This window comes from Gallinula chloropus (genome assembly GCF_964237585.1).
Source record: "Gallinula chloropus genome assembly, chromosome: 2".
Taxonomy (NCBI): Eukaryota; Metazoa; Chordata; class Aves; order Gruiformes; family Rallidae; genus Gallinula; species Gallinula chloropus.
Genome location: NC_140086.1, coordinates 71136374 through 71163941, shown reverse-complemented (window position 1 = coordinate 71163941; position 27568 = coordinate 71136374). Strand labels below are relative to the sequence as shown.

The 27568-nt window shown below is 38.7% G+C and overlaps 1 protein-coding gene across 2 annotated transcripts in view; it reads right to left on the bottom strand.

The window, feature by feature from the left end:
• The window catches only part of GALNT1 (polypeptide N-acetylgalactosaminyltransferase 1), a gene marked incomplete at both ends in the record, with an annotated part of 42263 nt that extends 25193 nt beyond the window's left edge, over positions 1 to 17070 (bottom strand). Inside the window, 2 exons of one of the 2 annotated variants that reach the window (XM_084279733.1) lie at positions 10285 to 10459; positions 16932 to 17070. In XM_084279733.1, the coding sequence (XP_084135859.1) occupies positions 10285 to 10459; positions 16932 to 17070 (314 nt within the window). The remainder of the gene's footprint in view (positions 1 to 10284; positions 10460 to 16931) is intronic. The other variant, XM_084279734.1, reaches the window with a different exon arrangement.
• Between the last annotated feature and the right edge of the window lie 10498 nt (positions 17071 to 27568).

The following is a 27568-nucleotide window of genomic DNA, read 5'->3' as shown; positions in this document are numbered from 1 at the left end:
TGGATCAGGCCTCAAACGGTTTTAAAATTGAGTGCATAACATTAGGAAGGCACACCATCTTCAGCAATTTAATGAAGGTTCCAAACAGCAGCTGAGAACGTTTACTTCACATGGAATGCATCATCCTTTCCTTAATCTGTGGCATTCACCATGCAAACTCTTAGCTAATATGACTCCATATATTGTTTAAATAGTGGAAACTCCCCCAAAATGTCAGGCATTTCACATGCAAGAAGAGACTTACTGCCCTATTACCTAAAGACAAAGAAAAAGAATATGCCAGATTGTTAAAAGTATGATCAAGACAAAAAGCCTAATTAGTCCACATTTCTCCATGTACACACTCCAGTGCTCAAAACAGTAATGCTCTTTATTTCCTAGCTAGTCTACCTCTCATGCACTGCAATCCCCAACTTCAAATGCATTAGCTTTGTATTCGTCCCGAACATTCGATTTCTTGCCTTCATGCAATTAGAAAATAAAATGGAAAATTAATTAGGAAATAAATTAAAGCTATTCAAGTTATTTAATGCCTCATCAAAATCAGGTTTCAGAAAAAAAATAAGTTTATGAGCTATAGGTTTAAAAGTTGTTTTACGAAGGAGCCACAAGATGATAAAGACACGACAGACTCTTCTCCAGCTTCTGTAAGATAAATGTTCTTCACAGAATTTCATCTTTTTGTAATTTCGCACCATATATTCAAAATACTTTGGCCTGGTCCCTTATAAATACACAGCTACTCATAGGTCCCCATCTCCCCAAGAGCATAAGGCAGTGTGACAGGTCCAAATCCACCATAAATTGAAATGAAGTTTAATAGACTACAAGCAAAGAAAGGTCATAAGCTAGCATCTATGTGTGTAACACTGATAAAGAACAGTGACAGCAAAATAAATACAAGTTGTTGACTGTAGCCTGATTTTAAAGTTCTGCATCCATTACAAAAGTTTTTAAAATGGAAGGCCAAAAGCAACCATGTCTTGGGTCATGCTTCTCCATGATCGCAACTTTCTGTGAAATTGAATCTTATGCAGAAGATCTGCACATTTTGGAGAGCAAGATGTTTAGGGGAAAAAAAAGTCTCAAGGAGAATTTCATTAAATGGATTATGTGTATCCACTTGAAAACTACCTGATGCTACTTCAAATGCACCTGAAGAGCCTCTGAATAAACTGCTTTCCTCTTTTCTTTCAGCCCAGGGTACAAATAGTCCACAGGAGACATTACAAAAACAATCTAGAAGAGACATCAAGTAAGGCAATTCTGTCCAAATAAAATTAAGCCATTAAATCTCAGAGTTTAAGTGCTGCTTCAGCACAATCTTGCAAGGAAAGGAGACAACTCTTCATCTTGTGCTACCTACATCAGCACAACCATATACTCTCAACCCTCCTCTGCATCTGGCAGAACCAGGAGCTTCTCTTACGAAAGCAAAGGAATGAAAAAAAACTTATTTCACTACTGTAGGGACAGAAGAAATCTACTAGGTGACCTTACAAGATCCTTCACTTGAACTCCCCTGAAGGTGAAATTCTTCTGACATCTATCATCTGCACTGCTCAGTGTGCAGCTCCAATATCAGCAATGGTTACCTGCTCCAACCATTGGCACCCAACATGCAGAGGCATCACAATTCAGGACACCGTCCCTTTGCTACCCTAATATGCCACCTCTTTCAGGCTATTGTTGGGACTTTGAGAAACACTTCAAAGAAAACGTGACCAAAGAAAGTGCAGCCATCTTATTACAGAATACTACTTGACATTTTATTGATACTATGAAATTGTATTCATGGATCACTTAGAAATTATTCCTAAAACTGAAGATTGAGTGCTACACATGTAACACTGTCACATCCTGAAAGACAAATATTTACAATGTTAGCAGTGATATGTTTGCACACCCTTCAAAGTCATGTTAAATAATTTCTGAAAGTGATGTCATAAAATGAGATTTAATATCCTCATAACTCTTACGTACTTCTGTTTCATACGCTAAAAATTGCACTCCAAAAAAGTTACAAACAAGGTACAGGACTTGCAGAAAATCAATTACATACTACCCTAATGTTTATGCAGCAAGACACAACAAGAAAAGCCTTTTTCACTGAGGAAAACATGAAAAGTATGTGTTTTCTAGAGGATGATGTCATACTTATATTTCGTATTAGAAATAGATGCTAAATTTCTAAAGACTATGGGGCAGACCTCCACCCCTTCTGATGCTGCCAACAGGTTATTCTCCACAGAGGAGCAACGAGACAAGTAACACCAGAGAACTCTTTTCGAAATATGACATTTTCAAAACAAGGCCACTCATGTTTACCTAAACAAACTAAAAAAAAAAATAAAAAAAAAAAATCAATAAACTTAAATGTTTCCTGAGCCATATCATATTTGCTATACCGGATAGTTATTTTATTCCCAGATTCCACCAGCCTTCCACAGGAGCAAGGCACGACCAGTAATTTACAGTGGCTCAGAAACATTAACAGCAGTAAAACACATATGAAATCCTTGTTTTCTTGCCCAGTGCACACAGCCCAGAGCACTGGGATAAAGGACAGAGATGGAACACAAGCAAAAGCATCTCCCATGCACTAAGCCGTTTAGTTGGGAAACGGCACTACAGCACAGATTGGGGCAGTATGATAATGCAGTACCAATGCATTTTTCAAAGCAACAAATCAGGGACTCTCACACACACACACATTTAGTCATCTTACAAATTCAGTGTGATCTTCTATCTGTACACTACAAAAAAGGTATAAACTGCATCTCAGAATTTAAGTTTGGCAAAGAAATAATCCAAGTCTTGCTGAAAATCAGGTTAGACTTGAAGTTTTGAGGAAATGCTACACAGCACAGCTCCTATAATAAACCTGTTTAGTATTGCAGATGTGGTACAAACAACATAGTCTTCAGGATCAGTATCCTTAGACTTGAAAATATTTATATTATTAGGATTAATTAAAAAGTTAATTACAGACGGATAGAGAAAAAGAAAATACAATCAGAAAATCTGAACTCCTCATGACACCTCAGGCTTTAATTACTGATATCAGAAAAATATCACTGCATTGCCAAAAGACTATCAGTATTCTGTTGTTTACCCATTTGCCAAAAGTAACAGCCTGCAATGAAATTATTGTAACAAACCTGAAGGACAGCAATGGCCAATGCAAAAACTCCTCTCTCCTTAAATCATGGGTGAAAAGTTTTGAAGTAAAACTCAGAGTCACCCTGAAGCTGATGAGACTGACCTACATTTCCACTGGAGGATAACGCCCTTTAACAGGGGTGTCAGAAAGTGTCAAAACACGACAGCAAGAACCACCAGCACTCGAGTGGTGTGTTTCTGGTAAACACTCAGTCTTTCCTGGATATGAGCAGCAGCCTCACGGTATCATTATGATCTGGGTGGTAATAAATCTCCTTCTGACACAAATTTTAAGAATATCCCCAGCCCCCAGACTGAAAACAATGAAGCTGGATCAAGATGTAATTCTCACACAGAAGCAGCGCAGCTGAAAGGGCTAAAAGCAACACACCTCTGAGAAAGATGGAATCGCTGTTGTAAGATGCCAAACCACTTTTCACTACACAGACTTTGCATACAACCACAGCTTTAGCTTGTGGCTGCACAAAGAGAAAGCACTGCAGATAAGGCTGCAGGGAAATTTTATGCTACCCCTGAAGCTGCATTCTCCAATCAAATCCCAACAACGTGGTTTAGAAAGAGGTCTTCATTTCTGTAATTCATACCACAACTCCAATTTATCTTTCTGAACAGGTGACCTGATTGCAGGCAAGTCCCTTAAACATTTCCATCCAGCCTGCTTAATGTCTGCCTTCAAGAGTATTATGTAATTTACCTGACATCAAGAGTATGAAATTTTCCTTTCTTCTGATCTCAAAGATTTGGATATAAGAAAGGTCGCATTATCTCATGAGTCAAGTAGAAATCTTCTTTAGACCCTGGAAACAAAATCCAAAATGGTCCTTAAAACCATTGTGGTTACAGAATTCAAACAGAATTTCACAAAAATAATCTGCAATTGACTATCTTCCTTGTCCTGAAAGGGATTATAGGAAAGCATCTCTTGACAGAAGTAAAACCAATTCTGTCCTCCAAGACTGAAATTGAACCTTAAGTACTCTAGCCAAATTATCCTCCATACTTGACATATCGATTTGAGTAAAATTCAAGATATGGCTGCTCATCCAAAATGTAAGACACTCATAACTAAGAATGAGATTGCCACATGTTTATGTGTATGTACACATACACACATATTCATGCATGTATAGGTATGTGTATATATATACCTACATATTAAAAAAGTTTACAGGAAGCAAGCCAATTTTCAAAGTAACTTTTTTCCCCTGTAAGCTTTATCCAGGAAAGCAATTTATAGGTTATTTCTTCCAACTAACTCATTAAGTCAAAATGAACAAGAATATTTTGAAATGCTGATCCCACGCTGGGCTAGTAGCAAGCTATATGCACCAGGAAAGCCAGACAAAAGATCCCAATAGTCCTGCCTGAAAGAATTGTGAAGTCCTGTAATGTCTCACAGGCTTTCAGACTTCAGTGTGAGGCTGCTGATTATCACATCAGCAGATACCCTTTTACAGACATCAGGTTAATTAACAGCCTGGATTTCTAATTTGTAACAAAACACTAGATACACTTCTGGAGTCTTCCACCACCTATATGGACAACTTTGCTCTGTATTACCTTCTACAACAGTATGACCTGAGCTAAATGAACGCCAAAAGTTCACAAAGCATATCACAATGTCTGACACTATTTAAATTCCTACGACCTTATGGGGACTTTAATCCACACTTTCTGAAAGAAAGTTCCTCCTAATCTGGTGCAACCATGCACTGATACCAAAAGCAATAATCCTACTTTTCACCATTACAGTTTTACCCCATCTCTTTCTTTGCACTCGATCTGGGAATCATTAAACTGCTGGGTGTGTTCCTTCAGTTTGCTGATACAATAAACCATACTTTTTTCCCCTTTTTGGTGTGAAATCCTTCAACCAGTCAGTGAGTGCCAAGGCCACACGATCATCATATCGGTACCAATGGAAGCAAAAAGACTTTTGGCCACAGTCCACACCAGAGTATATGTAGTATAAAGCTAAGCCCATTGCTCTTCTCCTGATTTAAAATGATTTAAAGACAGTACACCTACACAAGTCTCACATAGAAGTAAATACTTCAAGTGTTGCCATTTAAAATGTCACACATTTGAATCCAAAAGCACGCTTTTACATGTTTGCATTTACTAGCTTCACTACAAATAGGTTTGCTCAAACTATTTTCCTCACACAGAGATTGTGTAAATTCTATGAATGTGTCATGTTATGACTCAACAGTAGTACGTTAAAGTATATAGCAATTCAAATTGCTCTGAGAAGCCAAAAGTCCAAATTCCAGTGTATTCTCACATGTATATTTCAGGCTTAACATCAATAATACATTTCTAAAGCACACACAGGAAAACCAGATCGCAGCCCCATAACTGAAAAGCATTATATCGTGTCGTATAATTAACAGTGCCTAAATCTAAAGCCTAAATTTAAATATGGTTCTAAGCAAAGAGATGACAGAATTAGTCATATGAAGAACTTCCTCAGAAAGCAGCAGAGTATAATTGCTGTAATCTCCATAATATTCATGCAAGTTAGACCAAGAAGAATGTCTTTTAACCCCTCATTTCCCTCCAAAAAAGTTTACTTCCTCACAATTGTGGAAGCAAGCTTGGCAGCAGGAACTCAGCAGGGTAGATTGATCCAGCATGGAAGCCTTCACCAGTAACTTAAACTGATCACATTACTGTACTAGTTCAACATTAAGTTCTTAGACATCCCCATCTTATTTTTCTATTAAGTGGCTGAAGTCACAGTTCATACACATTTAAACCCAGTGCACCCAAATATGTAGAGCCATCTGGATAAAATCTGATTATCTACACCACTCAAAACCCAACAGACCTACTTCCTAAATACAGACAGTTTGAGGCCAGTACAGTTAAAAGATCCCAAATGCTATACAGAACTAACTGGGGTATAATAACATGTCATATACCCTTAATTCTGACAAAATTATAGCAACTAAGGAACAAAATTACAAGGAAGAACTTTTATGCCAAGTTCTACAAAACCTGCAGCCTTGCAAAAAGGTTACTAAGGAATCCCAAAGTTATCCACACCACTCCTTGATGCAGGTTTCCTTGGGGAAGCACATTACCTTTCCAAGACATCTCAACCTGCAAAATATAACACCCTCCTAGCGCTGCATGCAGTGGGGACCAGAGCTTATGTGAATGACATCATTCTGTCCCAGCCATGCCTGCACTGTTTCCAGCCTTGACCACTTGTGCCTGGAAATGTGTTTTGACATGCTCTTTTGTAGTGTAAGAAAAGTCCAGATTGGGTTTAAATTCTCAGACCAAGGACCAGAAACATATGTTTCCTTAAATGTTTTCTATATTCCAGAAATTATTATATAATGAATACAGCCTGGAAAGCTCAGCCTTAGAACACAGTATTCACTCTTCATTTTGCAAAGTGGCTTCCACATCACCTCAAACAACACTGAGAGCAAAACCAAGTCACACAACACATACAAATTCCATGCACAGAATCACACCATTTTCCAGCCTGAACACCGGTCTAAGACACATAGGCACAGCTGAACCCCTGTTGCAGTCACTGACACCTACTTTATTCATTGCCTCCCTCATCTTCAATAAAGACTCTAATCGCCCATCTTTTACTCTTTGCTGTCATGTCAAGCCCACAGCTGCATATTTTCCTGGCAACTGTGAATCAACTCCCACTCTGATGACTGATTCACAGACCAGAACAAGACATGCTTACAAGAATTATTCTATTAAGAATTTAAAACCAATCTGCTAACTCCTGCTGCTCATTCCCTGCAATACCACCCCTCCAGAGGTCACAGACTTTTCAGTTTTATCAGTTACACCAACCTGCCTTGCTCCAGGTTCTTGAAAGTATCCACAGCAAGAATCATCTGGGTTAACTTTTTCTGTTAAGCAAATCATTCAGCTGGGATAATGAGAAGACTAAGTGGAATATTGTTCCCACTTACAGTCTCAAAATGACTAGCAGTTCAGGCATATGTCACATTTTTAAATGCCTTGGTAATTTAATACCAAATAATAAAAATAAAGCTGTTAATAAGACTGGGACACCGCTCAGCAGAACTGTAGATGTCTCATACTGAGGAGTTCCCTGAGCTGGAAAAGCGCCTAGAAGTTATTAAAACAGCTCACATTTTTGTTCTTCTAGTAAGGAAACAAAATTTCTTGGCCAAAATAGAAACATGATGCCTGGAGTCATCTATAGAGATTAACCTGTGAGCACTTACAGATTGAGCAGGTACACAAATGTGCTTGCCTTCACACAGATGACAGGGGGGTTTGGCAGAACTAGAAATTAATGTGAAGGATAATGTAAACTACTTCAAAAGCTGCTCTCCAGCTGACAGGTTATGTCATGCCCATTAAATGGATATGGCAAATTGGTCCCGGCACACCTAATTCCACCAGCTTTGCAATGATTAGCCATCAGGCAAAACTTTTACAGGCTTCTGTATTTCAGAAGAACTGACATGCTGAAGAATTACAGGACTTGAAACAGTCATGTCTTCTCCCCACGCCACAAAGCAAGGAACCACAAAACCTGTGAAGAAAATAATTACATGGTTGAACAGCTAAGTTGCCTTTGAACACATCCAGCTCTTTCAAAACCTTGACTGAAAGTGCTACTGGCAGCTGTGCTCTAAGCACATAAATGTGGTAAGGAATGATTAGAAATTACCCATTCTCCTTCTCCCCAAACTATTTTCATATTAGCAGGGATATAGATAGAACAAGTCGTAACAGAAACAACTCCACTAATGCTGCAGAAAGTATTTCTGACCATGTGAGTATTTTGACTAATGAGATGAACACTTTCATAAGACAGACATACAACACTGGAGCCTAATTACAGTTTTTTACAATTCTGAAAACGGCCACAGTGTTCTTGAAAAGTAACATCAATCCACATACACAGATTAAGATATTCTTGCACTGGGGAAACACACTCCCCACTTTTAATAAGCATGACCTTACAGAGTCCAAAAAGATGACAAAAGGAGGCATTTGGGGTTTTTTTTCCTCTCAATCTATTAAAAATGCACACAGCAAATAAATATTAAAATTGTTGGAATTTACAAAAACAGAAAAGAAAGTCCACCTCTGACCAGAAACCTCACCTAAAATTTTATTCTAAGATTCCACTTACACAAACACACAGTACAGTAACAGTATTTGTGTCCAAACAAATGGAAAAGAGAAACAAATACAGCACCACCAAATTTAAAATGCATCTTTCTGCAAAACACAACTGCAGAGCATAGCCAACTGTGCCAGGAAAAAAAAATAATTCTTCTAGCTCAACTTGCTTTTAAAATTGTAATTTCATTTGTCTGTGAAAGCTTGAGCGATGGGAATACATTTTTAATCCTCTATAACAATTTCTCTTTCCATTTTTGGTTGATTCAAAGTCTAGACTTCACAAAGCTTACAGTTAAGTCAGCTTTTTAGATCCATATATTTATTTTATCATTTATTGTATTTACACTATAAAAAAGGTGGAATATATACATGCAAATTTTCCAATGTGAATGTTGGTAAACAGATGATGTTATTTAGTTTCTTCCATACATCTAGGGTCAAAGTTACAAATTACTCATGTTTACCTTCCAAATAACCATCTGTTGTAATTATAATTTCCCCAAAGTTTTGTTAATTCCTTCCATTCAGTTCTTCCAGAAAAAAACCTCACAGAAATCCCTGCAAATTAGCATCCCAGCTTTGACAAAAGTCTCCAATGAAACTCACAATTTTCCTCACAGCTAAAGCAAGTTGAGAAGGAGAAGTGGAAGTTCTCAGCCAGTGGAAATCGCCCTTTTACAGTGAGGCGATTCTTATCCTACAGAGAGAGTGATAAAAGGGGCGGACGCTACATATGAATCCGCATGAATGCCAAGAGAACCCCCTGCCAAGTTACAACTACCATCAGAGTAATGAAGTGAGAGAAAAGGTTATAACCCACTCAAAACATCTGTCGGTTTTGAAAGAAAATCCTCCAAGTTCTCATGATTTGCATTTTTCCACTATACAGAGAAGCATGCAAGTAGTGACTATAAAATCTGACTAATAATATACCTGAAAAATTAATTTAAATGTTACATTCACTCAAACTTCTGAAATAGTATTTTGAAAAAATATCTGGCTCAGTTAATAAGAACACCAGCACTACCAGAAACTCACAGAATCACAATCATCATGCTAGATAAAAGTACCTACAAACCAGTTCAAAATCAATCTTTATCAATCAGAAGCGGTCAGAGCTTTATCTCATTCTTCTAATATTATCTTTTGAGGTAGGAAATTAAAACAAATGAATCCAGCCAGCAGACAGGCCTTGCATATACAGAAGCAACAACAGAGCTTCCAAAGAAATGGGTTTTCTGTAGCATTTGATTTTTGCAGGAGAATGCAGATAATTGGCTGGGAAAATCCTGTTTCATGAGCTTTATTTAACTTGAGAGTCCCTTTCATAAACAAGAGAGGTTGGGGGAGTCATCAGCTGCCATGCTGGAGTAGCCCCAGGAGAGTAAAGCAATCTTAGTTTTATTTAAAACAAGGCTACAATTTTCTTTTTAATTACTTATGACTCAAATAGCTCTGAAAGGATCAATATTATTTCAGAGGCAAGATTAAAAACAAACCAGATGGATATTAGAAAACATTATAAAGCAATCTAAATGAGCCTTTGCACATTTCATTAGGTGAGAAATTTAAGTATTTCCCATCATAAAATCTTTTCTATTTCATATAATGCAGAATTTTAGTCTGTCTCATTATAAGCAGTACATGATTTTTTTCAAATAAGTTAAATGTCTTCCTGAAACATCAAGTCTTACCTTCACTTTTTTTCCTTTCAACTACGCAAATTTTTGTTCTCCAAATAGGTTTCATATTTGTAATCAGATTAAAAGTTAAATAACACTGAAGAAAACTGTTCTCTGCTATTCAATCTTATTTTACAAATAAGTACCATACATAAAGGAAATCCTTCCATTTTTAACTTCAACACAGTAACTTACTGAACAGAACTCTTGTTTTAGGTGACACTTTGCACATTTTTCATTTGAGTACATTTTTAACACAACATAAAGCACTTACCCTTCTAACCTGACATCAGGTAATGATCTGTTGAGTGCAATCATTTCACTTGCCATTAAATTAAATTGATTTATTTTAAACATTTCTTTCATTTTTTCTTGCTCCTCTTTCGGAATGACCACAGGCTTCCCCATCTCTCCAGGTCCTTCATGTGGTTTTTGTATGGGTTCTGGAACTACGAATAAAGAAAAAGTTGGTAACTACTTTTATCTTTGCTTTTGTTTGTTTATACTTTATTTTACACTGTAGGAGTGTTCCTGTTTAAAACAGAGTTCTAAAACCAACAGGTTTTGGAATTGAAAACAATCTTCAAACTGGGAGGAGTTTAACAGAAGCAGCTGAGAGCTAGTCAGACACCACAATTCATTTGAAAAAAGAAAACAGTAAAGGTTTATAACTATCCACCATGTCCTAGTTGACTTTACTATTAAATTTCTGGAACAAGAGACATTTCTATCCCAGGTTTTTGTTGCACACACAAGGTTTTCTGGAAAAGTTGAAATTTCCCTTACAGGGATTTTAATGAAGATCAAATTAAAGTAAAATTGTAGGTTTAAATTAATTTTCACATTTTTGCTTTGACAGAACAATATTAGCATTTGCCGTTTAGAAACAGTTTATCTTGGTTTTACTCACATTTTCAGTGAACATAATTAAATCGTTGAGTTTGACGTTAGCACTTGAAACAGAAACAGTAACACTTGACATGTTTAAACCAAAGAAATCTCAAATATCAAATATGTGATCAAACTGATGAGGGAGAGAGGGAGGAGAAAAAGAATCCAGACTCTTGAATTATTTATTTGAAAGAAAATAAGTTATAAACTAAACCATTAAGATAACCATGTAGATTTAAGGTTTTTTTTACAAATACCCATTTACTTTTCTCCTGAACTGAAGGTTTTTAAATGCTTGGATGCTGAATTTGAAATAATTACTGCATTACAAATTCCACACAAATTTTAACTGAAAAAGTATTTTAAGATCTAAACAGAGGAACAGGATGTGTTTTAAAATAAAGGCACCAAAGCCTTCCATATAAGCCTGGCTTCAAATTAACTTGGATTTGCCTCCAGGACAGCACAGTGTAATTAAAGTTTATGCCAAGAGCAAATAGCCATAAAGAATAAAAATATAAATTTTAAAAAAAGCCTCCCAACCCTTCCATCACAGCTGAAACACTTAAGACCTAAAATAGATACTAGGAACTGGAACATTTGACTGGTTTGTGTACCGCATCAATTGGTGACAAGCACAATGCATTTCTTGGGAAACTTTTTTTTCATTACCCAAAGCAACAGCACTAGTTGCAGTAACACAGTAACATTTAGTAGAGAAATTCCTTGCCTTTTGGTTTGTTTGCTGGTTTGTTTTTTTTTTAACCAAACTCCCCTTGACTGCAAGTAGAGTTACACAATACTAGGAATTGCCAGCCAGCCACTTGCACACTAAAAAAGTGATACAGTAAGTACGTCCAAGCATATCCTGAGCAGACCGATTTAGGCACTTGGTTTAGCCCATGGTTAAAACAAGCATACCGTTTGTTTCGCAACTTCACCTCCTAAGAAACTTGCTGATTTGCAATTCCATAATCTTTTAAAGTTTGTGCCTTTTGGGGGTAATCAACATAAAATTATGGTATACTATAAGGCAATTATTTGGGTTTAATTTTATAGATTCAGCTTGACTTTATGATGTGAGCTATGATAAGTATTTTTATTAAGTGCATAGCAATTAGTATATAGGTACCTAAAATGATTAAACAAATGCTATCAGAATAGGTTTGGGGTTTTTTTTTCTGCATTCTAATCCTACCATATTTTCTATTTGGAAGAAAAAATGAGATTTCACCTATAGTTTTAGGTTTTTCCTTAACTTTGATTAAACCAGTTAAACTGAACAGTTAACTGAAAACTCATCTTTCACATTTGCAGATCTGGCTGTTAAGATGCTAATTTAGCACAGCAGTTGAGTTGGATCCAGGTGGACAATTCCACAAGTTCATCAGTTTAATTTTTAAATTTCATTAGCAAATATATACTACCTGATTACACATTTTACCTAAATAAAGTATTCCTCCTGTAGAAAAATCCAGCAATAGGTAAGTAGATATTTTATGAAACTCACTAAATGTAAAGACAGTCAAGCTTGATATGCAGAGATGAATTTCCAAGGAGTTTAACATCTTCTCTCAGACTTCTTTGTTTACAATGTGTTTTTTCACAAAAGTGTGTAGTTTTCTCATAGACACAAACCCATATTCTCTCAAAATGACTAATATGGTTTGTTAAAGATTTCAAACCCCAATGGCCTTGTCAGTTAACCATAAAAAAAAGTTTCTTCTGAAAACTGACTGTAGGCATGTACTGATTACATACTTCCAACAAACTGAAGTTTAATTTACAGCCACAAGTTTCAAAGAAAAATGACTTGATCATCTGATCTGACAGGAAATTTAGTAATGTTTTTCTAGACCTTTCTCATTTTTATCAGTACACCGTTAGTTTCAAAGGTGGCATGATATCTTCCAGATCTTCATTAAAAATCAGGAACTCTTTGTGTCTCTAGACTAGAAATTCCTTTTTACCAGGCAATATACCTGATAAAAAAACAGATATTTCAGAACCTAAGATCATCTAAGGACAGAAAGATGGATTTTCCCCATCTTTAGGGGACACAGCAATGGTAAACCGACCAAAACACCAAATTCAGTCACCTCTGGAGGAACCACCACAATTGCATGCAAGCTGTCTGGACAGATAAAAAGTCACGTAAGTTTTGTCTTGCACACACCTTAGCTTAACAGAACAAGCCTGGTTTCTGATGAACAGTTCCTATATATATATGTGTGTGTTTCATATCTTGAACCTGCCCTCCTGTCTTCTTCACAATTTATATGCAAATAAGAATGTTCTGAACCAAGTCACAACTTAGACATTGTATCTTCACCAAAGAGGTCAAAAATCGGAGCACAAGGCCTTGTCTGGCACTTGACAAAAACGACTGGTCCTAGTTTAAATCTGTCATTGCCCCAAGACAAAAAGTGTAAATAGCAAGTTGCTGAGCTCACAAGACTCTTGCAATACTAATCCTAGGTCTGAAAAATCGGGGTTTTTTTCCCCTGGGGCTTCTAATCATTACTCAAGTGGAATGCCCCATGGAAAAAGGAAGAAAAAAAAAAGAGGAAAAGACTGAATTTTGAAGTTTATTTAGAAATTGCATCATGTGCCAAAGCTGGAAGTTCTTTTGCAGTCAAACTGTTCAAAAGCTTGTAACTGGGTGTAAAGGAAGGGCTTATTTGATCCTCATTTAAATCAAGATCTTAGAACTCACATACACAACTCGTACAGGATTCTTACAGAAGACAATTACACATGCACACACAAAATCTTTATTAGCAAAACAGTACTAGGTTGTTTTTTTTTTTAATGAGTAGTCACTTTTTCTATTGATAGAGAACAATTTGAACTCTCTTTGAGGCTAGAACTCTTTCAGACTTATCAAATTCCATTCCAGGCCATGAAATCCAAAGTGTAATGCCAAATCCCCATCTGGAAATTACAGTACTCACCTAGACAACCTACGACGTTCAAGCTTTGAAAAAAACTACTATAAACACGGATGATGCTTGCTAAGGTTTCCTTCCAACCTCAGAGCTGAGCACTGTAAAGAGCTTCCCCCTGCTCTATGTTTCCCTCTCTCATAGTGGGCAGAAAAAAGGAGCAGCAGTATCAGGTGGGACAAGCACAGGCTCCTTCTCAGCTCCAACAGGTTGATGATGGAATCACCACTGCTATTAGGTGTTCTGATCACACCATTTCAACTACCAACAGCAGACACAAATACCTGTATCCCACTCATCTTGTGATCATGTACACATTTTTCCATAAATCCACATTCCTTTATTATTTCTTATTTTGAGCAATCTGTAAAATATAACAGTAGCATACATACAATCCAATACTAAACACATGAGCTAAAGCTCATAATTTAAGATGGTAATATCTTATGCCATCAATACCAAGGAGAAAGATGTTTCCCAGAGGCAATTTAGACCATGGATCTTTAAGCCTCATTCTGAAAAAAGAAAATTCCTTTGTTTTCTTTATTAAAAACATAATGAAAACACCCTTCTAAATTCATAAAAACCTGAACTGTCCAAAACTATCCTCAAAATCCTTTGCTCCCACTGAAATATCTAAGGACCAATTTTTTCCAACTAGGCAAGTGCAGCCTAAAATAAACTTACAGACGCTTCAGCAAAACTTACTCATGTTTTGAGTAGGTTCATTAAATGCCATGGAATTCTTCCATGAATTGCAAAGAGAAGCTATATACCAGAGTGACATGGACAAAGAGACTATTAAATTCAGAACACTTACATAATATATGCTGAATCAGGAAACTAAATTATGGAAATATATAGAGGGGAAAAAGTGAATTGAAAGAGCAGATTTTGATAAAAGCTTTGCAGAAAAAAAATAGCTTTGATGTTATCTGAGGATATTCTCGATTCTATTCATGAGTAGAAATAAAACCACTAAAGATTCCAAACCAGCAAACTACTGGAACATGTAAGAACATCTAAGATCAGGCATGCAACTAGGTTAATAGGAAGCATCACACTTTCAACTACAACCACAGTTCCTAACAGACATTTTTTCACGTACCTGACAATTTAGCCATTTAAACAAACAAGAAAAATATACAGTACTATACACAAAGCTTTGTCTTGTTGGTTGGTTTGAGGTTTGTTTGTTTACAAGCCAACAAGATATTAAAAACATATCAGAAATTTTCACACACGTTTGGGAATGGTCAGACCGGAGACTGTATTCAACTGACCAAAATGAGTGTCACATGCAGAGAATCATAATACCAATATTTAAATCCTTCAGATTTCCCCCTCGCCTGAAGGTTCCCCAGGATCACAAAGTCACCTGAACTTTCAATGTCATCAATATATCAAACCAAGTTTGCTATATACTTACTTCAACTGCTCTTAGCTAAAACAAAAAAAATACAACCCAAACCCAAAAACCAGCCACACTAAAAATCGTGTTTGCAAAGCAGCTCTAAATGAGACTGACTTAAGTTATCTACTTAGCATCACGTAACAGCTCTGTGGGAATCCAAAAAGTGGATCCATTTCCTAACAGACTATCACTCATCTTTATACTCAAGAAAATCTCTCAACTTCTGAGAAGAGAGACCAAAAAAAGATTGAGTTCCTATTAAAGGCATACTTTCTACTTAAACCTAATTCATTTTCTCATCACTTATCTACTTACTGAAAAAGAAATCAAAAAGATGAAACACAAGTAACTGAAAATTTAAGTCCCTTCTGCAAAACTCAGGGGAGCCTCTCTAAAATGTTTCCACAGCTGCATGCGTACAACTGCTCAGACATACAACACAAGGAATTTCTACATTTCTATACATTGTTGTTCTCTGTTTTCACAGGGGGAATGGATGGGGACACAAGAAGACCAAACAAAACAAATCTAACATTCCCTAAACACCTCCCCAGTGTTACTGATCTGTAACAGAGCAACAGTGTTCTTAAAACATTTCAGAAATTTTCCCAGGGATGTCAGAGTTGTCCGTACAACAGGTGAAAAAGTTTTATGCATCGGAAAGCATCAATAACCTTAAATACATTTGTCTGATCAAGACTTAACATTGATCATCAGTGCCTAAGTTCCCTACAGCAGCAGTGAAACATACAGAGACCTTCCAGTGGGAGAGACACCACACTACAAATCTGTGTGTTTCACAAGCACGTTGGAGGCAGCAGCTGCCTGCAGTTCTAAATGCCTGTGCCGAGACGGTGCCGGGTTGATTCTCCCTGCACCAACCCTTTTTCCTATGTGGTCAACTAGAATGAGCTCCCTAAAATGATGTTGGCAACATGAATAGTACTGACTTTCAAAAAATCCACACTCAGTTCATCTAACTGGTACCCAAAAGCAAAGATGGCAGTAACCAAACAGAAAGCTTATCTGAAGGGCTAGTACTGAATAGCACACCTCTATCCCAAAGAGAAAAAAATCACACAAATAACCATGTACCTATGTGCATGCACACACATACACACACTCTGATACTCTCCTCACAGCTGTCACTTTTGCAGCCAGGTTTATTCTATTTATTTTCATTACAACATTCATTGCCACTGTTCTAGTCACTGGCCAAATGTTGGCTTAGTTTGTGGGTTTGGCAGGGGGGTGGTGGTGTTGCAGGGACAGGGGGAGAAGTAAAGTAACATTGGTTGGTTTGTTTGAGCACAAAGAAGTTAGTCAAGTGTATCAGTGCCTTTGCCACCTCACTTGTGGGAATTTAGAATATGTTTTAGACTACATTACCTTTGCTTACATTCCTGACCTGTTTGTTGCATAGTTTTATTTTTACATGTACATTAGTGCTTACAATTGTACAGCTTCAGCAAGCATTTAAGTCTGCAACATACATCCTAGGCAATGTGTTTATCCCCTAGTCATTCAAAACAATACTGAACATTCTGCAACCCTCAATACTGATGCAATACTGTCTTTTCAAGGGGTGGCAGAGGGAGTGAAATCAAATGTTTCAAAGGAGTGTAATTTTAAATAAGCATAATTTAAAGATTTCTTGGGCAGAAAACTTACCATCTCCAGCAGGAAGGCCTCGTTCTTTTTTCTCATCACATTTGTTGCATTCACTGAAGTACAGCAATAGAAACATATCCAGAAGGACCCAAACCAAAGAGGTGGCAAGGACCACCTTGCAATATGCAAATTTTTTCATGGCACTTCAAGTCAAATACAAAAATAAAAAAGTATAAATAAAAATATCAACAGGTTGCTTTAATCCAGTTTGAGAGACCACGTTCTATACCTGGGAAAAAAGAAAAAGAAAGAAGTCACAAAAAGTTACCTGAGGGCAGCAGCTAAAAACATAAATTTTAACTATACCTTAAAGGTAACAATTTAGTTACCAAGTGCTGTAAGTATCAAAATGAATGCTCTATGCACTCCAACAAGATTAAGGGAACAAGGTCAATTAAAGCAGCATTACTCCAGTCTTTTCCTATGTTAATATTCATCATTTGAAACATTAACATGAGCAACCAAAACAGAGTGCTTTGCTGAGCCACTGGAGAAGAGAGTAGACACATCTAGTGAAATTAAAAGGAACCCTCTGGAATTCAGAGCAAGCTGAATGAATGAAAAACAGGAACATCTCGGGACACCCATGGCTAATATTCCTCGTGCTCCCATTACACAGTGCCTGCTGACTTTCTGGGCCTATCACTAGGAATGCAAGCCTATCAGTGCCTGTATTTTAGAGTCCAATAGCACATTACACCTTCACCAGAAAGACAAATGCATTGCTTCCAGCAAACCAAAAATAAACATTCCTTTTGGTAAAGGACAGGCAAAGCGAAGAAGCTAGACACAAACCCACTGTGATCACTTACCAGGCATTCAAAACAAATAATAATTTTGATGCTTCAAGTGGCTTTAATAGTTTAGTTTAGTAGTGCTTGATTAGAGAGCATATACATTTTTCAACATACCTAAGTTAAAATTTCAGAATGCCAACCTTTGAAATTCTCTTCTTTGAAATTCTCTTCTGTCCCACATAAATTACAAGCAGATTTCATTACTAGAGCTGCTTATTGCCATGACTGACAACTGGGTAGGACAGAATCAAGAATGGCTTTGGGCTTGTTCACTTACACTAAAATAGGATTTTTTAAAAATATATATTTTTTTACTAACAAGTTCCCCACCAGTGCTGACATGTTACAACACAAAGTACTCCCAAAGTTTCCCAGTGGGAATAGCTTACTAGTTAAAACCAGAATTGCAGATACTCACAAAATAAACAGAAATTAAGTCTCTCTTAAAATACACTAAAATTTTAAAATTGACATGCACACTGTTTCTTTTACATGCTTTCTCCCTAAACTGAAGAATTTTTTGGGAAGGAGAACTTTAATCATAAGACATGAATATGCAAAAAACCTCACAGAAGAAACTATCATTAAGACTACCTTTCCTTTAGTATTTTATCATCATGAAATGGGTGGTTGGAACTCTATGATCCTTGGGGTCCCTTCCAAACCAGACCATTCCATGATTTTATGATCATCACTTCATTCCTGCCCTTCCTCCCCACCCCCTTCTTGAAGTACATCATCCCTCTTCTAAATACAGTTTATTTCTTCTTACTGGCAGCAGAGAAGTTCGTGTCTCCGTGCATCCCTATACACTTAAGCAGCATAGGTTTGGATGGCACAGCAATGTAGAAGCCTAGAGGCTTCCAGTTGCATGTGACTAGAAGGGTGTATATCCCTCTTCCCTGTGTAGGGGTGTATCAAATGCCAAGAAAGAGTTTTGTTTGGGATAATCCGAGTTTAAATCTGTATAGTTTTGCTAAACAGGGATGACTATAAAATTAAGAACTAGAAAAATATCAAGTGCTTAATTACTGATGATAAACTAGCAAATGAAATTACCACAGAAAAAGCATTTTGTAAAATATATTAAGGAAAAAACCTAAGGGTTGTTGGTTTGGGTTTTTTTTTTGGTTGGGTTTGTTTGGGTTTTTTAACTAGACACAAGGATGGGACTAAACTCTGGATCTTGGTCTCGCACTGAAAAGGTCTATAAAACCCTCAGCTTGGTGATCAGAATGGAAAGAAAAACAATTTGTTACAGACTAACAAAACAGAAACCAAACCATCACTAAACCATTACAGACTATCTGCCTTCTCATCTTGACCGCTGTATAAGCATCCAGTCTTGCCATTCCAAAAAGGATCTAGAAGGATTAGAAAGGACCAGAGAGAAGGGCAAAAGGTTGTAGACAGCAAGGAATAGCTTCATGATAAGATGTAAGTGAAGAGAGTAGCATTCTTCCTGTCTGTAAAAGATGTAATATAAACCAGCTGGCAGGTCTATAAAATCAGAAGCTGCATGGAGATGGTCAAGAAAAACAGTTGCTTGTTTCTGTCAATAGAAATAGTAGAAGTAATCAAGTAAATAGGGCAGCAAAAGGTAAAAAAAAAAACAAACAAGAGGAAGGTATTGCTCACAACATGTAGTTACGGAGAGGAACTACCTGCCACAGTATCCTGCCAATGCTGACAGTCTATTCATCAGCTAGGAAATACCTACTTTGGGCAGTTCCTGACTGTGACCCTCAAGTCACTTTATGCTAGGAGAGGACCACAAGGAAATATCATTACAGTTTCCCCTGCTCTCTTCCTTAGATATACACTATCAACCACTGGCAGAAACAACTGTAAGCAAATAAAGTCTGTCTGACATGGTACAACTGTACTTAAACTCTTCATGCAATAGGTTTCTTTTGCTCATTCAGGACACCAAAGAAGTGATCTGGCAAAGAATCAAGTCATGCCACCACTCTGCATGTACTTAAAGAAAATAAATACTAATTAAAATAATGCATTTGAAAAGAAAGTTAAATAAATTGTTATAATCTCAGACTTCTTGAAGTTCAGACTCATGAGATATCTATAAAAATACAAACTATATCAAGTGTTGCCTGGCACTATGTCTGCTTCTAATACAAGAAAATTCCTTTGAGAGTTCAGTAAAATGTCAAAGAGGCACTTTGTGAACCCTTTGAAGTTTCAGGGAAGTGATCAAGATACATCAATGCAAAGTTCAACACAGACCAGGTACCATCAGTAAGTACCTTCCCTGTACCTTTAGACAAAGGCTCTCACTCCTGCGAGCAGTTTAACCAACTCATTAATGAAAACGAGTGGTAAAAATACAGTGTATGACAGCACTTCTGCTGTCTGCTTACCAGCAGAATTCAGGCAGCACAGCAGTGAAACAGGGGTGCCCAGAAACTGCTGAAGCAGCTGCTGTCAACATACCAGAGCCCTGACCCAAACAGAGCTCCAGAAAGAGGAGTCCATCATGCAGGGCTTGGGCTGTAAGAAACACAAGGTACCTCCAGCACCAGAGAGAGCAGTAAAGACAGGAGGTGTGCTCTGCTTCAGGTGCTGCTTCTTCAGTGGGAGGGGGTACAGCACCAAGTGGACAGACTGGTATACCATGAGCAAGAGTACATAGAGACCTTGCAGCACCACAAGCCTGAGCCCCATGAGGGAAGGAAGAAAAGACAGATAGGCACCACACTCAAAAGGTAAGTGAATGGAAACTGAGTGAGGGTAAAAAGGAAAAATCCAGGAAATTAGTGACTTGTGACAATAGAAGGAAAGCCTGCAGACACTCATTTCCAAAACAGTTACGCTGACTGGGCTGCTGTTGAAAGACTGATGACTCTGCTGAAGTTCAGCTCTTAGACAACTTTCCCTTGGCTATTCATCCATGTATGAATCAATGATACTGCCAAGTGAGAACATGAGCATGTAAGCAGTGACGCAGAACCTGAGAGGATAGACAGTAGGAGGTATGGGACCCAGATTCCGCTCTCCTCAGCTGCTCCAGTGGAAGGACAAGATTCGTGCAGGGGTACACAGTCTGTCAACATCTGGCTGTAGAGCTGGGTCAAAGGTAGGCTTCTAACACAACAGGACCCACTTGGAGGAAAGAGGGCTCCTGGTCAGGATCTGCGTGACAAAGTGATGCAGGCAGCATCATGGAGAGGCTGTTGCATTTCTGCAAAATACATAGAAGGCAGAAGCAGAGCTACTTTGGACGAATATGCAAACATCTCCTGAACATGTGAGGAGGTACTCAGGAGCCCTGGTGTTTAAGTTCAGAAGAAAGATAAGCAGAAAAAACAAAAAAGCACCTGTAAAGATACCGGGGGAAAAAAAATACTGGGAATAACACAGATGCACTGATCAGTAGGGCAGCAGACCTAGTGACAACATGTGTACATAAGGGTAAGATACTCTATGCCTTTTTTGCCTGCTTTGCTTTTTAGTAAGATACACTCCTGAATGCCCCAGATTTGAGTCTAGTGACAGAGTCTGTGGGAGTGAAACTTCACATGCAGTACAGAGTGAGTCTCTTAAGCCACTTGGACATGTGCAACTCCATGACACTAGATAAGAGTGTCATCTGAGGGTGCAGAAGGAGCAAGCTGGTCTTATTATTAGCAGGGTCATTATCATCTCTGACACGTCATGGTGATCCAGAAAGTTGCTTCAGGATTAGGAAAAATAAAAAAACCCCTATCATCAAGAAGTAAAAGGAGGATCTGAAAAACCATCTGCTAGTCAGTCTCACTTCAGCCCCTGTGAAGATTACAGAACAAATCCTCCTGGAACTTATATACAGAGACACAAAAAAATCCAGAAGGGCTACCAGGAACAGGCTGTACAGATTCACTGAGAGCACATCGTACTTCACCAATCTGGCAGTTTGCTTTAAGGGGACGACTGGTTTGGTGACCAAGGGAAGAACAGTAAATGTGGATACCTTGATTTTAACAGGGACTATGGCAATCCTCCAGAATACTTTCTCAGAACTGAGACATGACCTAAAAAAGTAGGGCTACCTAGACTGCTGGTCTGCTAGCTGGACCAGCAGGGTCTGTGGGTTTTGACCAGCAGTACAAAGCCCAGCTGACAGACATTCACCAGCCACGTCTTTCAGAGGTCAAAACTGGAGCGGATCCTGGCTAATGTCTTTACTTAGAACTTGGGGAATGGGACCAAGTGCACACTCAGCAAAACTGCAGGTGACACCCAACTGGGGGTGCAGCATACAAATTATATCCTGAAACAGGCAGGTTGAAAACCTCAAGAAGTTTAATGAAGTACAAAGTCCTATAAAGTCTTGTACCCAGCACTGAATAACCTTATTATCTCAATATAGTCTGGGAATCAATAGGATAGGAAGCTGCTATGCAGAAAGAAACCTTTGGAGCACGCTGGCAATTTTAACGTGAATCAGCAGTGTGACCTTACAGAAAAGAAAGTCAACAACACCTATAAACAAGTCCTGTAACCACAGCAATAATCCCAAAATGCATTGATTTAATAATTGCCCCTGTGACTGAGTAATGTAATAAAACTGAGGATTTTTACAAAAACGGATATTTTTCCTCCCTTCTAAATACTGGATAATTGATAACTCTGGTGGTTTAGCCCTGGCTGGAGGCCAGATGCCCAAAGTCACTCTATCACTCCCCTTTTTAGCTGGATGGGGGCAAAATATATATTGAGAGGCTCAGGAGTAGAGATAAGGACAGGGAGAGATCATTCTGCAATGAGCGTCATGGGCAAAACAGACTCAGCACTGAATAAAGGAAAGAAACTCTCTAATTTATGACACTGCACTGCACACACAGTGACACCAGAATTGGGTAATGAGAAGTGTGACCAGATCTTAGAACACCTCCTCCCACCCCTCCCTTCTTAGCAGACTTCACTTTAGTCATTATTTCTCTCTATTCTGCCCCCTAAGGTTGGGGGAGGAAAGGAGAGGAGGAAAGCGGGGGAAGGAACAGGGGTTTGTTCAGTTCCTCATGAGTTGTTTTCCTGCTTAGCCGGGGGGTGGGGGGTGGCACAGGCATTCCTCACACCCCTCCCCTGCTGCACTGGGGGTCTCACCCACTGGAGACAGTCCTTTGTAAATTTCTCCAATGTGAGTCCTTTCCCACGGGGCTTCAGCTCTTCACCAGCTGCCCCAGCACGGGTCACTTCTATGGGGTGCTGTCATAAATCACAGAATGCCTCTCAGTCTCTCATGCCCAGGCTGCTCCAAGCCTGGGCTCCCTGGAGTCACAAGTGCCCCCCAGCAAATCAGCTCTGGCATGGGCCGCTCTTTGTCTCTGTCTCTCTCCATGGAGGCTGCAGGTTCTGCCAGAAGCTTGCTCCAACACGGGTCACAGCATATTCTGCACATCTCCACCTGATCCAAGCATGGGTTTCTCCATGGGCTGTAGATAGGATCTTTCTCTCTGGCACCTGGGGCACCTCCTCCCACCCTTCCCTGGCCTTGGTTCCTGCAGAGTTTCTTATATCTTCTCACTCCCTTCTCTGGTGGCAAAACGCAGCTGCTTGCGTTTTCTTTCTCCTAACTGCAATTCCCAGAGGCGCTGTGACCGTCGCTGATGGGCTCGGCCTTGGTCAGCAACGACTCCGGCCTTGAGCCGGCTGGTGTTTGCTCTGTGGGGCCTGCAGAGAGCTTCTGGCTGCTCCTTGCCGAAGCAATAACCCCACCCCTCAGAACCATGCCACACAAAACCATAACAAAGACTTTATATTGTGGAAGTCAAAGGAGTATTAAAAACACCTTGGAACGAGTAGAAACAGAGGCTGTAACTTACTGAGAATAAAGTGAAAGGAGGAAAAATGAGTACATTCAAGTCTTGCTGCTTCTGAAGGTCAAGTGATTTCCACACTCACAAAATCCATTATAAACCTGACACTGTATAAAAAGGTCAACTTTAAAATTACAGCTCATATGTGCATTGTTTCACTTCACCACTTCTTTTACCAACACAGCTGACACAGGAAAGAACGCTTACTCTTTTCAGTATGACACGTTAACTTTTCAGTCATTTTTATCTTTACACCAACTTTATCTTTGCTTATACTTATGATCAGTCTTCAACATGGCTTTAACAGACTTGTCAAAGGACCTAATTGTCATTATTCAACTATATCAGTATTCTACACTGCATGCAGCATCTAAGCATACAAAACTCATGCAAAGTTTGTTTTCCAAACTTTCATATGCAAATAAACAGAAATTGGCAGACATTATGGGCTTTTCAAAATCCTGACACAACATTTGCCATTTCTAAGCTATTAATATCAATTTAAACCAAATGGAAAGTGATTAACTGAACAGCATGTAAGGAAAGATTGATGGCCTGCATAAAATTGAATTTTCAGCTTCTCAGCCTATTTAATAATGTGGGAGAAAAGACTGGCGTGCTCTAAGGTAACATATTAGGCGTATATATGGATTTTTGAGCAAACTTCTAAAAAAAATGAAGCAAATTCATATTGTCAATATGAGCATTGTCCAAAACTCCATATATCTGAACTATTAATGAGGCCTATCCAGTTGAAAACAGAAGGGATGTCAATACTTGACTCAGATTTCACAACTACTGTGCTGATGCGTTGTTTTTTTTTTTTTTCTTTTTTCTGGCCTGTTGCAAACAAGTGCTTGTTTGCAGAGAGCTCATTACCATCAGCTCATCAGTAAATAGGTTGGTTTGAGGATAAAGAAAGCGTTATTTAGTTTCAGTGTTAAAGCAAATATAAAAAGCCATTCACATCATAGGGTCAACCCATCACCTGTGGAAAACACAAAGATAAAAACATTTAAAAAGTATTCACAAACTCAAGGGTTCCAGTACACTCTTCTGCTCAGAAGTTAATGCAGAGAGAAGTACTCTTCGTTGGCTTACATTTGTTTGAGAGATTTTAAAAGGTTTCAGTATTAAAGTCAACTGTTCAGTGCAATTCAGCAACAGTAAGTTCTGATCCGTTTTCTCTCATCACTTCATACTAGTTTGAGCAATATGAGAACAATTCATTAAAAACAAACCTAGTCTTCAGAAAAATCTGAGAAATGTAGGTCAGTAAAATCAATCTCTATTCTTCTTGCTCTGTGCAGGACAGCTACCCTTTTAATTCATCAGAAGTGAATTTTCAATTCATAAGTCAATTTTTTAAATCGACCATTTGAAAAAACTATCAATTATGTTTCTAAAACTGGTAGAAGGAAATGAAGGAAGAATAAAACAGAAACATGAATAGCTGACTACACTTGAAAAAAGAGGATGAACTTAATACACACAGACAGAAGTAATGAGTTCATAAAAGGCTTTCCTATGGATACATTAGAATACTTAAACATGCTTATGAAAGTAGAAGCTCTTGTGAGATGAAAGTCTGGCTCATCACATAGAAAAGTAATGCATAAAAATAACAGGTATGTACTCAGTTCCATACAGTTAGAATCAGTTTGACAAAATTGTGAAGTCACTGCATTTGAACATCTGATTCTCCTGATTTACTTAGATAAGTAGCCTTTACTTAACCACTTAACTTTTATTAGTTCCAATTACTTCAACAGATACATAGTAAGGAAGCAACATTTCTAAACTGAGCAGAAACACTTGCAAAACCAAGCTCTTTCAGTTACTGCAAGGAAATTATTTAAAAGACACAGCTATTTTGGTACCTCTACTTCTGAGAAACATCTTAACTACATTCATTTAACTTTTGAAAACAGTTTATCAACAGTGCAAATTAGGGCACTTAACAGTTTCTGAAAGGAGTCAGTAAGCAGTGTGTACTATCTTGACTAAATCTCCTCAAAATATTCCAAGAAATCAAGCGAGCACTTGGTCAACACTTTCAAGCAATTCCCACTACAACACAGTCCTTCCTGATCTTGTCCTTAATCAGTGTTATTCAAGCAAAAGTGATCATTTGCAGATTAGGAGCTACCTTGTACGGCCCAAATGTTAATTATAGTGGAAATAGAGTTTAACTCCACTTAAAGATGAAATAAGTGAAAAATACTTGCAACAAGGACAAGGAAATGGAGATGATCAAACCCAAAATGAAATAAATCCAGCTGAGATTAGCTACTCCAGTAAAACCAGGATAACATAATCCCTTCTGTAGGGTGAAGAACTGCTGTGTGAAATTTCAAAATGTGACAGCAGAAGAGGCTGGTAATTTACTACACATACTAACCAAAATGGGCATAAATGCAAGGACATCCACAAGGACAGAGAGTTGTACAGACAGTAAGAGTTGCAGAGTCCTCAGGGAATTGGCTGATGTGATTGCCAAGCCACTCTCCATTTATGAAAAGTCATGGTGGTCAGGGGAAGTCCTCAGTGACTGGAAGAAGGGTAACGTTGTGCCCATTTTTAAAAAGGGTAAAAAGGACAACCCAGGGAACTACTGACCTGTCAACCTCACCTCTGTGCCTGGGAAGATCATGGAACAGATCCTCCTAGAAGCTATGCTAAGGCAGAGGTGTTTCCAGACAGCCATCATGGCTTCACCAGGGGCAGGTCCTGCCTGACCAACCTGGTGGCTTTCTATGATGGGGTGATCGCATCAGTGGACATAGAAAGGGCAATGGATGTAATCTGTCTGAACTTCTGTAAAGACTTTGACACAGTCCCCTCCCCCCCAGCATCCTTCTCTCTAAACTGGAGAGATATGGATTTCATGAGTGGACTGTTTGGTGGATAAGGAATTGGTTGGATGTTTGCATCCAGAGAGTAGTCATCAATGGCTCAATGTCCAGATGGAGATCTGTGACAAACTGTGTCCCTCAGGGGTCTGTATTGGGACTGGTATTATTTAATATCTTCATCAATGACATTGACAATGAGGTTGAGTGCACCCTCAGCAAGTTTTCAGATGATACTAATCTGAGTGGTGCAGTTGACATGCTGGAAGGACAAGATATCATCCAGAGGGACCTGGAGAAGCAGGCTCATGTGAACCTTATGAGGTTCAACAAGAAGTGGTGGAAGGGTCTGCACCTGGGTCCAGCCCATCCTCATCATCAATACAGGCTGGGAGATGATGTGATAGAGAGCAGCCCTGCAGAGGACAACTTAGGGGTGCCGGTGGATGAGAAGCTTGACATGAGCCAACAATGTGTGCTCGCAGACCAGAAGGCCAACCATATCCTGGGCTGCATCAAAAGGAACATGGTCAGCAAATCAAGGGAGGTGATTCTGCCCCTCTACTCCACTCTTGTAAGACCCCACCTCAAGTACCGTGTCCAGTTCTGGAGTCCCCAACATAAGGAGGACATGGAATTGTTGGAACAGGAGGACATGGAACTGTTGGAACAGATCCAGAGGAAGGCCAGAAAGATGATTAGAGCTGGAGCACCTCTCCTATGATGACAGTCTGAGAGAGTTGGGGTTGTTCAGCCTGGAGAAGAAAAGGCTCTAGGGAGATCTTTTAGTGACCTTTCAGTACCTGAAGGGGCCTACAAGAAAGCTGGGGAGGGACTTTTTAGAAGGGCAAAAAAATAGAGGATAAGGAGGAATGGTTTTAAATTGGAAGGGGGTAGATTTAGATTGGATATTAGGAAAAAAATCTTCACTATGAGGGTGGTGAGGCACCAGAACAGGTTTCCTAGAGAAACTGTGGCTGCCCCCTCCCCGGAGGTGTTGAAGGCCATGTTGGATGTGGCCTTGAGTAGCCTGATCTAGTGAGAGGTATCCCTGCCCATGGCAGGGAGGTTGGAACTTGATGATCTTTAAAGGTCCCTTCCAACCCAAACCATTCTAGATTCTATATATGGTTTAATAAAGCATATTAACACTGCTTTAGCATAATATACAT